This window comes from Bombina bombina, chromosome 1, assembly GCF_027579735.1.
Source record: "Bombina bombina isolate aBomBom1 chromosome 1, aBomBom1.pri, whole genome shotgun sequence".
Classification (NCBI taxonomy): domain Eukaryota; kingdom Metazoa; phylum Chordata; class Amphibia; order Anura; family Bombinatoridae; genus Bombina; species Bombina bombina.
Genome location: NC_069499.1, coordinates 1324594656 through 1324607737, shown reverse-complemented (window position 1 = coordinate 1324607737; position 13082 = coordinate 1324594656). Strand labels below are relative to the sequence as shown.

Sequence of the window (13082 nt, the reverse complement as noted above, 5' to 3'; positions counted from 1 at the left end):
TTTGTGTAAAAGAATAGACAAAGCAGATATCTGTCCCTTTAAGGAACTAGCTGATAATCCTTTATCCAATCCGTCTTGGAGAAAGGACAAAATCCTGGGAATCCTAACCTTACTCCATGAGTAACCCTTGGATTCGCACCAAAAAATATATTTTCGCCAAATCTTATGGTAGATTTTCCTGGTGACAGGCTTTCTAGCCTGAATCAGGGTATCAATAACCGACTCAGAGAAACCAAGCTTAGATAGAATTAGGCGTTCAATCTCCAAGCAGTCAGACGCAGAGAAATTAGATTTGGATGTTTGAAAGGACCCTGTATTAGAAGGTCCTGCCTCATTGGTAGTGTCCATGGTGGCACAGATGACATGTCCACTAGGTCTGCATACCAGGTCCTGCGTGGCCACGCAGGCGCTATTAGAATCACCGAAGCCTTCTCCTGCTTGATTCTGGCAACCAGACGAGGGAGGAGAGGAAATGGTGGAAAAACATAGGATAGATTGAAGGAACAAGGCGCTGATAGAGCATCTATCAGCACCGCCTGGGGATCCCGGGATCTGGACCCGTAAAGAGGAAGCTTGGTGTTCTGACAGGACGCCATCAGATCCAATTCTGGAGTGCATCATAGCTGAGTCAGCTGGGCAAATACCTCCGGGTGGAGTTCCCACTCCCCCGGGTGAAAAGTCTGACGACTTAGAAAATCCGCCTCCCAGTTGTCTACTCCTGGGATGTGAATTGGGATCCTCCGCCCACCTGATTATTTTGGTTACTTCCATCATTGCTAAGGAACTCCTTGTTCCCCCTTGATGATTGACGTAAGCTACAGTCGTGATGTTGTCCGACTGAAATCTGATGAATTTGGCCGCAGCTAGCTGAGGCCATGCCTGAAGCGCGTTGAATATCGCCCTCAGTTCCAGAATGTTTATCGGGAGAAGAGCTTCTTCCCGAGTCCATAAGCCCTGAGCTTTCAGGCAGTCCCAGACTGCACCCCAGCCCAACAGACTGGCGTCGGTCGTTACAATGATCCACTCTGGTCTGCGGAAACACATTCCCTGAGACAGGTGATTCAGAGACAACCACCAGAGAAGAGAATCTCTGGTCCCCTGGTCCAACTGTATTTGAGGAGACAAATCTGCATAATCCCCATTCCACTGTTTGAGCATGCATAGTTGCAGTGGTCTGAGGTGTATCCATGCAAAAGGGACTATGTCCATTGCCGCTACCATTAGTCCGATTGTCTCCATGCACTGAGCTACAGATGGCCGAGGAATGGAATGAAGAGCTCGGCAAGTAGTTAAGAGTTTTAACTTTCTGACCTCCGTCAGAAATATTTTCATTTCTACCGAGTCTATTAGTGTTCATAGGAAGGGAACTCTTGTGAGGGGGGAGAGAGAACTATTTTTGATGTTCACCTTCCACCCGTGAGACCTCAGAAAGGCCACTACAATTTCCGTGTGAGACTTGGCTCTTTGGAAAGTCGACGCCTGAATTAAGATGTCGTCTAGATAAGGCGCCACTTCTATGCCCCGCGGTCTTAGAACCGCCAGGAGGGACCCTAGCACCTTTGTGAAAATTCTGGGAGCAGTGGCCAACCCGAAAGGAAGAGCCACAAACTGATAATGCTTGTCCAGAAAGGCGAACCTGAGAAACTGTTGATGATCTTTGTGGATAGGAATGTGCAGATACGCATCCTTTAGATCCACGGTAGTCATATATTGACCCTCCTGGATCATTGGTAAGATTGTCCGAATGGTCTCCATCTTGAATGATGGGACTCTGAGGAATTTGTTTAGAATTTTGAGATCCAGGATTGGTCTGAAAGTTCCTCCTTTCTTGGGAACCACAAACAGGTTTGAGTAAAAACCCAGCCCTTGTTCCGCAATTGGAACTGGGTGAATCACTCCCATTGTATGAAGGTCTTCTACACAGCGTAAGAACGCCTCTTTCTTTGTCTGGTCTGTAGACAAACGAGAAATGTGGAACCTTCCCCTTGGAGGGGAGTCCTTGAATTCTAGAAGATATCCCTGGGATACAATCTCTAAGGCCCAGGGATCGTGTACGTCTCTTGCCCAGGCCTGAGCGAAGAGAGAGAGCCTGCCCCCTACTAGATCCAGTCCCGAATCTGGGGCTACCCCATCATGCTGTCTTGGAGGCAGCTGCAGGCTTCTTGGCCTGTTTACCCTTGTTCCAGCCCTGGTAAGGTTTCCAGGCTGGCCTGGGTTGTGAAGCGTTACCCTCTTGCTTTGTAGCAGGGGAGGATGAAGCGAGGCCGCTCCTGAAATTCCGAAAGGAACACAAATTATTTTGTTTGTTCTTTATCTTAAAGGACTTGTCCTGAGGGAGAGCATGGCCTTTTCCCCCAGTGATTTCTGAAATAATCTCTTTCAATTCAGGCCCGAAGAGGGTCTTTCCTTTGAAAGGGATGTTCAAGAGTTTGGATTTTGACGACACATCGGCCGACCAGGACTTTAGCCATAGTGCCCTGCGCGCTAAAATGGCGAAACCTGAATTCTTTGCCGCTAACTTAGCTAGTTGGAAAGCAGCATCTTTGATAAAAGAATTAGCCAGCTTAAGAGCCTTAATTCTGTCCATAATGTCCTCATATGAGGTCTCCGTCTGGAGCGCATCTTCCAACGCCTCGAACCAGAAAGCAGCTGCAGTAGTTACAGGAACAATGCACGCAATAGGTTGGAGAAGAAAACCTTGTTGAACAAAAATTTTCTTAAGTAAACCCTCTAATTTTTTATCCATAGGGTCTTTAAAAGCACAACTGTCTTCAATTGGTATGGTTGTGCGTTTAGCAAGTGAAGAAACAGCCCCCTCCACCTTAGGGACCGTCTGCCACGAGTCCCGCATGGGGTCAGATATGTGGAACATTTTCTTAAAAACAGGAGGGGGAACAAACGGAATACCTGGTCTATCCCACTCCCTAGTAACGATATCCGCAATCCTCTTAGGGACCGGGAACACATCAGTGTTAACAGGAACTTCTAGGTACTTGTCCATTTTACACAATTTCTCTGGAACCACCAAAGGGTCACAGTCATCCAGAGTAACTAATACCTCCCTGAGCAATAAGCGGAGGTGTTCTAGTTTAAATTTAAAAGCCAACGTATCTGAATCTGTCTGAGGAGCAACCTTTCCCAAATCTGAAAATTCTCCCTCAGACAGCCCATCCCTCGCCCCTACTTCAGAGCGCTGTGAGTGTATATCGGATACGGCTACTAAAGCGTCAGAATGCTCAGAATCTGTTCTTAAAACAGAGCTATCACGCTTTGCAGGTAACACAGGCAGTTTAGATAAAAACACTGAGAGGGTATTATTCATAACTGACGCCAAGTCTTGCAAGGTAAAAGAGTTAGACGCACTAGAGGTGCTAGGCGTCGCTTGAACGGGCGTAACTGCTTGTGACACTTGGGGAGAGGTTAACGGGCTAACCTCATTACCTTCTGTCTGAGAATCATCTTGGGCCACATTTTTAAGTGCAACAATATGTTCTTTAAAGTGTATAGACATATCAGTACAAGTGCGACACATTCTGAGAGGGGGTTCCACCATGGCTTCTAAACACATTGAACAAGGATTTTCCTTGGTGTCAGATATGTTTAACAGACTAGTAGTAAGACAAACAGGCTTGGAAATCACTTTAATCAAGTATAAACACACTTTGAGAAAAAAACGTTACTGTACCTTTAAGAAATAAAAAAGGCACACAATTTTACCAAACAGTGAAAAATGCAGCAAACTTTTCAAAATTTTTACAGTTAGTATCTAAAGCATTAGTAAGATTGCACCACTAGCAATAAAAACGATTAACCCCTTAATTCCCAAACCGGATCGACAGTAAGCCAACAACCGGTTAAAAAAGCTTCAGCACCTTGCCACAGCTCTGCTGTGGCCCTACCTGCCCTTAGGAACCAGATTTGTGGGAAAAAAGCTTCTTATAGGCCCTCAAACTGCAGCAGGACCCTCCATGTGAAGCAGCCTGAACTTCTAGTCAAATAAACTGCGCATCTGAGGCGCAAAATTAGGCCCCTCCCACCTTACTCCGGTGCTGTGAGGCCTAAAGAAACACTCCTAAGTGTTTTAATAATAGCCATATGGGTAACAACCCCTGAAAGAAACCCAAAGGAACCTTCAAAGTGTCTCAAAAAACGATATTTTTCAATAAAAACCGTTTGCCATTAAGTAGTGTCAACCAGCATAAACTAGCCCTGTTATGTAAGCTTGCAATTCCATACTTAGTCTCTGAATACAGCTTACCCTTCCCTCATGGGGATATTATCAGTCTTTTCTAGCATTATCACAGTCTTGTCTAGAAATAAATGACTGAACATACCTTATTGCAGCCTAACCTGCAAACCGTTCCCCCCAACTGAAGTTTTCTTGTACTCCTCAGTCCTTTGTGGGAACAGCAGTGGATTTTAGTTACAACATGATAAAATCATCTTCCTCCCTGCAGAACTCTTCATCTCCTTTCTGCTAGAGAGTAAATAGTACACACCGCTACCATTTAAAATAACAAACTTTTGCTTGTAGAAAATAAAAACTAAATTTCTAACACCACATTCACTTTACCCTTCCGATTGCTTAGAGCCGGCAAAGAGAATGACTGGGGGGTGGAGCTAGAGGGGGAGCTATATGGACAGCTCTGCTGTGTGCTCTCTTTGCCACTTCCTGTTGGGAAGGAGAATATCCCACAAGTAAAGGATGAATCCGTGGACTCGATACATCTTACAAGAGAAAGTTGTTTAAAATAGTTTAGTCTATCTGAATAATGAGAAAAAACTGTTTCATGTCCTTTTAAGTGGAACCAGTACCTAGTAGCAATATTTTGCATAAGCACAAGATACAACAGACAGGGAAGACAACATAGAAATTCCTCAAGCTAGAGAACCCCTAATAAGACCCTGCCTGTTAAAGTACCTTATAAAAACTAGCCTCAACTGCAGTCTTCAAATTCATTGGAGGAAAATCCTCACAAACTTACAGAGCTGCCTGTACGTTGGGAAATCACAGGCAGGGTGACCAGCAGAGGTCAGAAGGTGGCTGGTCACCTACAGTAGCAGCTTGGGGTATCAAGAAGGGGGTCAAATCTTTTTTCGACTTTACAAGCAACAAACACCTCTGTTGTTCCATCTCAACCTACTTTCCACTTAGACTTCTGGGATTGATAATCCTTCTTACTGCAGGAGTAAGAGGCCATCTACCAAGCAGTACAGATATGACAGTGTATGAGGGATTTATGCTCACAATTATTTATCTATACATAAATGATACTAATAATAATTCAAATAATCACTCTTAGTAGCTTCAGTTCCTGACATTACTTCCAACTATAAGAAATGAACCAGAAAAAGCTGGCACAATCAGCTTAATTATATTATACAAAACACCACACTAACATACGGTTTATATTCTGATGTGTTTATCTGAGGAAAATGAAAATAAATAAAAACCGACAGCAACAGATGAGAATATACACGTTGACCCCACAAAGTGCAAATATATCAGCCTGAAAAAACAGAATTTATGCTTACCTGATAAATTACTTTCTCCAACGGTGTGTCCGGTCCACGGCGTCATCCTTACTTGTGGGATATTCTCTTCCCCAACAGAAAATGGCAAAGAGTCCCAGCAAAGCTGGTCACATGATCCCTCCTAGGCTCCGCCCACCCCAGTCATTCGACCGACGGACAGGAGGAAATATATATAGGAGAAACCATATGATACCGTGGTGACTGTAGTTAGAGAAAATAATTCATCAGACCTGATTAAAAAACCAGGGCGGGCCGTGGACCGGACACACCGTTGGAGAAAGTAATTTATCAGGTAAGCATAAATTCTGTTTTCTCCAACATTGGTGTGTCCGGTCCACGGCGTCATCCTTACTTGTGGGAACCAATACCAAAGCTTTAGGACACGGATGAAGGGAGGGAGCAAATCAGATCACCTAAACGGAAGGCACCACAGCTTGCAAAACCTTTCTCCCAAAAATAGCCTCCGAAGAAGCAAAAGTATCAAATTTGTAAAATTTGGCAAAAGTGTGCAGTGAAGACCAAGTCGCTGCCTTACATATCTGGTCAACAGAAGCCTCGTTCTTGAAGGCCCATGTGGAAGCCACAGCCCTAGTGGAGTGAGCTGTGATTCTTCCCGGAGGCTGCCGTCCGGCAGTCTCATAAGCCAAACGGATAATGCTTTTAAGCCAAAAGGAAAGAGAGGTAGAAGTCGCTTTTTGACCTCTCCTTTTACCAGAATAAACAACAAACAAGGAAGATGTTTGTCTGAAATCTTTAGTAGCCTCTAAATAGAACTTTAGAGCATGGACAACGTCCACATTGTGTAACAAACGTTCCTTCTTTGAAACTGGATTCGGACACAAAGACGGTACAACTATCTCCTGGTTAATATTTTTGTTAGAAACAACTTTAGGAAGAAAACCAGGTTTAGTACGCAAAACCACCTTATCTGCATGGAACACCAGATAAGGAGGAGAACACTGCAGAGCAGATAACTCTGAAACTCTTCTAGCAGAAGAAATTGCAACCAAAAACAAAACTTTCCAAGATAGTAACTTAATATCTACGGAATGTAAGGGTTCAAACGGAACCCCTTGAAGAACTGAAAGAACTAGATTTAGACTCCAGGGAGGAGTCAAAGGTCTGTAAACAGGCTTGATCCTAACCAGAGCCTGAACAAATGCTTGAACATCTGGCACAGCTGCCAGTCTTTTGTGTAGTAAGACAGATAAAGCAGAGATCTGTCCCTTTAGAGAACTTGCAGATAAACCTTTCTCCAAACCTTCTTGAAGAAAGGAGAGAATCTTAGGAATTTTTATCTTATTCCATGGGAATCCTTTGGATTCACACCAACAGATATATTTTTTCCATATTTTATGGTAAATTTTTCTAGTTACAGGTTTTCTGGCCTGAACCAGAGTATCTATCACCAAATCTGAAAACCCGCGCTTTGATAGAATCAAGCGTTCAATCTCCAAGCCGTCAGTTGGAGGGAGACCAGATTTGGGTGTTTGAATGGACCTTGAACAAGAAGGTCCTGTCTCAAAGGTAGCTTCCATGGTGGAGCCGATGACATATTCACCAGGTCTGCATACCAAGTCCTGCGTGGCCACGCAGGAGCTATCAAGATCACCGAGGCCCTCTCCTGATTGATCCTGGCTACCAGCCTGGGAATGAGAGGAAACGGTGGGAATACGTAAGCTAGGTTGAAAGTCCAAGGTGCTACTAGTGCATCTACTAGAGTCGCCTTGGGATCCCTGGATCTGGACCCGTAGCAAGGAACCTTGAAGTTCTGACGAGACGCCATCAGATCCATGTCTGGAATGCCCCATAATTGAGTTATTTGGGCAAAGATTTCCGGATGGAGTTCCCACTCCCCCGGATGAAATGTCTGACGACTCAGAAAATCCGCTTCCCAATTTTCCACTCCTGGGATGTGGATCGCAGACAAGTGGCAGGAGTGATCCTCCGCCCATTGAATTATTTTGGTCACTTCTTTCATCGCCAGGGAACTCTTTGTTCCCCCTTGATGATTGATATAAGCAACAGTCATCATGTTGTCTGATTGGAACCTTATGAATTTGGCCTTTGCTAGTTGAGGCCAAGCTCTGAGAGCATTGAATATCGCTCTCAGTTCCAGAATGTTTATCGGGAGAAGAGACTCTTCCCGAGACCATAGACCCTGAGCTTTCAGGGATTCCCAGACCGCACCCCAGCCCACTAGACTGGCGTCGGTCGTGACAATGACCCACTCTGGCCTGCGGAAGCTCATTCCCTGGGACAGATGGTCCAGGGTCAGCCACCAACGGAGTGAATCTCTGGTCTTTTGATCTACTTGAATCATTGGAGACAAGTCTGTATAATCCCCATTCCACTGTTTGAGCATGCACAGTTGTAATGGTCTTAGATGAATTCGTGCAAAAGGAACTATGTCCATTGTTGCAACCATCAATCCTATGCACTGCGCTATGGAAGGACGAGGAACAGAATGAAGTACTTGACAAGAGCTTAGAAGTTTTGATTTTCTGACCTCTGTCAGAAAAATCCTCATTTCTAAGGAATCTATTATTGTTCCCAAGAAGGGAACTCTTGTTGACGGGGACAGAGAACTCTTTTCTTTGTTCACCTTCCATCCGTGAGATGTGAGAAAGGCTAGGACGATGTCCGTATGAGCCTTTGCCTTTGACAGGGACGACGCTTGTATTAGAATGTCGTCCAAGTAAGGTACTACTGCAATGCCCCTTGGTCTTAGAACCGCTAGAAGGGACCCTAGCACCTTTGTGAAAATCCTTGGAGCAGTGGCTAATCCGAATGGAAGAGCCACAAACTGGTAATGTTTGTCCAGAAAAGCGAATCTTAGGAACTGATGATGTTCCTTGTGGATAGGGATATGTAGGTACGCATCCTTTAGATCCACGGTAGTCATAAATTGACCTTCCTGGATGGTGGGTAGAATCGTTCGAATAGTTTCCATTTTGAACGATGGTACCCTGAGAAATTTGTTTAGGATCTTCAAATCCAGAATTGGTCTGAACGTTCCCTCTTTTTTGGGAACTACGAACAGATTGGAATAAAATCCCATTCCTTGTTCCTTTATTGGAACTGGGTGTATCACTCCCATCTTTAACAGGTCTTCTACACAATGTAAGAATGCCTGTCTCTTTATTTGGTTTGAGGATAAGTGAGACTTGTGGAACCTTCCCCTTGGGGGTAGTTCCTTGAATTCCAGGAGATAACCTTGAGAAACTATTTCTAGCGCCCAAGGATCCTGAACATCTCTTGCCCAAGCCTGAGCAAAGAGAGAGAGTCTGCCCCCCACCAGATCCGGTCCCGGATCGGGGGCTACTCCTTCATGCTGTTTTGTTAGCAGTGGCAGGCTTCTTGGCCTGCTTACCCTTGTTCCAGCCTTGCATTGGTTTCCAGGCTGGTTTGGGTTGTGAGGCATTACCCTCTTGCTTAGAGGATGCAGAATTAGAGGCTGGTCCATTTCTGCGAAAGGGACGAAAATTAGGCTTATTTTTAGCCTTAAAAGACCTATCCTGTGGAAGGGCGTGGCCCTTTCCCCCAGTGATGTCTGAAATAATCTCTTTCAAATCAGGTCCAAATAAAGTTTTATCTTTGAAAGGAATGTTAAGCAATTTTGTCTTGGATGACACATCCGCTGACCAAGACTTTAGCCAAAGCGCTCTGCGCGCCACGATAGCAAACCCTGAATTTTTCGCCGCTAATTTTGCTAATTGCAAAGCGGCATCTAAAATAAAAGAGTTAGCCAATTTAAGTGCGTGAACTCTGTCCATAACCTCCTCATATGGAGTTTCTCTACTGAGCGACTTTTCTAGTTCCTCGAACCAGAACCACGCTGCCATAGTGACAGGAACAATGCATGAAATTGGTTGTAGAAGGTAGCCTTGCTGTACAAAAATCTTTTTAAGCAAACCCTCCAATTTTTTATCCATAGGATCTTTGAAAGCACAACTATCTTCGATAGGAATAGTAGTGCGTTTGTTTAGAGTAGAAACTGCCCCCTCGACCTTGGGGACTGTCTGCCATAAGTCCTTTCTGGGGTCGACCATAGGAAATAATTTCTTAAATATAGGGGGAGGAACAAAAGGTATGCCGGGCTTTTCCCACTCTTTATTTACTATGTCCGCCACCCGCTTGGGTATAGGAAAAACGTCGGAGGGCACTGGAACCTCTAGGAACCTGTCCATCTTGCATAATTTCTCTGGAATGACCAAATTGTCACAATCATCCAGAGTAGATAAAACCTCCTTAAGCAGTGCGCGGAGATGTTCTAATTTAAATTTAAATGTCACAACATCAGGTTCAGCTTGATGAGAAATTTTTCCTGAATCTGAAATTTCTCCCTCAGACAAAACCTCCCTCATGGCCCCTTCAGATTGGTGTGAGGGTATGACAGAACAATTATCATCAGCGTCCTCTTGCTCTTCAGTGTTTAAAACAGAGCAATCGCGCTTTCTCTGATAAGTAGGCATTTTGGATAAAAGATTTGCTATGGAGTTATCCATTACAGCCGTTAATTGTTGCATGGTAATAAGTATTGGCGCACTAGATGTACTAGGGGCCTCCTGCATGGGCAAAACTGGTGTAGACACAGTAGGAGATGATGTAGTATCATGTTTACTCCCCTCATTTGAGGAATCATCTTGGGCAATATCATTATTTGTGGCAGTACTGTCCTTACTTTGTTTGGACGCTATGGCACAATTATCACATAAATTTAAATGAGGAGACACATTGGCTTTCATACATATAGAACATAGCTTATCTGAAGGTACAGACATGTTAAACAGGCTTAAACTTGTCAACAAAGCACAAAAAACGTTTTAAAATAAAACCGTTACTGTCACTTTAAATTTCAAACAGAAAACACTTTATTACTGAATATGTGAAAAAGTATGAAGGAATTGTTCAAAAATTACCAAATTTTCACCACAGTGTCTTAAAGCCTTAAAAGTATTGCACACCAAATTTCAGAGCTTTAACCCTTAAAATAACGGAACCGGAGCCGTTTTTCAATTTAACCCCTATACAGTCCCAGATACAGTCTTTGCTAAGACCCAACCAAGCCCTGAGGGGAATACGATACCAAATGACGCCTTCTAAAAGCTTTTTCAGAGATTCTTAGATCCTCACACATGCATCTGCATGCCCTGCTCTCAAAAAACAACTGCGCATTAATGGCGCGAAAATGAGGCTCAGTCTATGACTAGAAAGGCCCCCTGACTGAAAAAGGTGTCCAATACAGTGCCTGCCGTTTTATAAACGTTCCCCAAGATTATAAATGTCAATTGTTAGCCTAAATTTGAATAATATGCACAAATAAAGCAATCGATTTAGCCCATAATAAGCCCTTTATTCTGTTTGTTTTTGACTAAGAAAATGGCTTACCGGTCCCCATGAGGGGAAATGACAGCCTTCCAGCATTACACAGTCTTGTTAGAAATATGGCTAGTCCTACCTTAAGCAGAAAAGTCTGCTAACTGTTTCCCCCAACTGAAGTTACTTCATCTCAACAGTCCTATGTGGAAACAGCAATCGATTTTAGTTACTGTCTGCTAAAATCATCTTCCTCTTACAAACAGAAATCTTCATCCTTTTCTGTTTCAGAGTAAATAGTACATACCAGCACTATTTTAAAATAACAAACACTTGATAGAAGAATAAAAACAACATTTAAACACTAAAAAACTCTTAACCATCTCCGTGGAGATGTTGCCTGTGCAACGGCAAAGAGAATGACTGGGGTGGGCGGAGCCTAGGATGGATCATGTGACCAGCTTTGCTGGGACTCTTTGCCATTTCCTGTTGGGGAAGAGAATATCCCACAAGTAAGGATGACGCCGTGGACCGGACACACCAATGTTGGAGAAAAATAAATAACATTTGTTTGATTCTCTGGTTTCTATTAAAAGTGATTTAAAAAAGAAGTTTTGTTTGCACACATTTTACTAAAGCCGACCCTATTAGTACCTAGTCACGTGCCTTTGTTTATAAAAGAAGGGTGCAGGCGTTATAGAGAGATGGCAAAGTGAATATGTTACCCCCCTCCCTCCAAACCAAGGAAGCATTGACTTGGGAACTTCCTGACAATTAACTGAATGGCCACTGCATAGGTGAAACCTGCTTATAATAAAAGCTGCACACCTCATATAGACATTGAAGTGATACATTAATGTCAATGCATCACTTTAATATCCCTTAAAAAAAACAAAAAAACATGCAGGTTATTATTACATTTGCTATCCTCATTCTCAACGTAGCAAGCACAACTTGAAGGGACATAAAAAACAACACTTTGAAATGGTATTGTCTATCTGAATCACAAATAAAAACAACTTTACAATTTACTATCATTATCAAATTTGTTTAATTCTCTTGGTATCCTCTGTTGAAGTAGCAGCAAACCACTACTGGGAGCTGGCTGAACCCATCTGGTGAGCCAAAGATAAAAGGAATTTATGAGCAGCCACCAATCAGCAGCTGGCTCCCAGTAGTGCATAGCTGCTCCTAAGCCTTCCAAGATATGCTTTTAAACAAAGGATACTAAGAGAACTAAGCAAATGATAGAAATACATTAGAAAGTTGTTTAAAATTGCATGCTCTGTCTGATTCATGAAAGTTTATATTTGATTGTACTGTCCCTTTAATAGATAAGATGTAAAACCAGCAATTAAAAATAATAATAAAGAGACAACTGTACCTGTAAGCAAGAGCCAATGCCCAAGCACTGGCAGCGCAGTACAGACTGTCATGAATCTTTGCTTTCTTACACTCTCCGACAGTTCTAACCGGGAACAAACCAGTGGTTGGACTTTGATAATTCAGCACTGTGATTTTCACTACAGAAATGAAAAAAAAAATATATAAAATTTGTTAAAACTTTAATGATGCCAAATGTCTTACACTTTAATACAGAGACTGAGGTGAGAGTTGCATTTTGAATGATTTTTTTGTTGAAAATGATATGTGAAATAGATGGCAAACTCTCGGCATCCAGCATCTTGTGGTACAGTCCTTACTAATCGGATGGCTAGCACCTGGTATCTTGTGGTACAGTCCTTACTAATCGGATGGCTGGCACCTGGTATCTTGTGGTACAGTCCTTACTAATCGGATGGATGGCATCTGATATCTTGTGGTATATTCTTTACTAATCGGATGGCTGGCATCTGATATCTTGTGGTATATCCTTACTAATCGGATGGCTGGCACCTGGTATCTTGTGGTACAGTCCTTACTAATCGGATGGCTGGCACCGGATATCTTGTGGTATATCCTTACTAATCGGATGGCTGGCACCTGGTATCTTGTGGTACAGTCCTTACTAATCAGATGGCTGGCACATGGTATCTTGTGGTACAGTCCTTACTAATCGGATGGCTGGCACCTGATATATTGTGGTACAGTCCTTACTATACTGGATGGCTGGCACCTGATATCTTGTGGTATAGTCCTTACTAATCGGATGGCTGGCACCTGGTATCTTGTGGTACAGTCCTTACTAATCGGATGGCTGGCACTTGATATCTTGTGGTATATCCTTA

The 13082-nt window shown here is 43.2% G+C and overlaps 1 protein-coding gene across 3 annotated transcripts in view; it reads right to left on the bottom strand.

The window, feature by feature from the left end:
• The window catches only part of PHKB (phosphorylase kinase regulatory subunit beta), a 1109273-nt gene that overhangs the window by 840084 nt on the left and 256107 nt on the right, over positions 1-13082 (bottom strand). For all 3 annotated transcript variants that reach the window (XM_053701982.1, XM_053701974.1, XM_053701966.1), the window contains one exon: positions 12239-12377. In XM_053701982.1, the coding sequence (XP_053557957.1) occupies positions 12239-12377 (139 nt within the window). The remainder of the gene's footprint in view (positions 1-12238; positions 12378-13082) is intronic.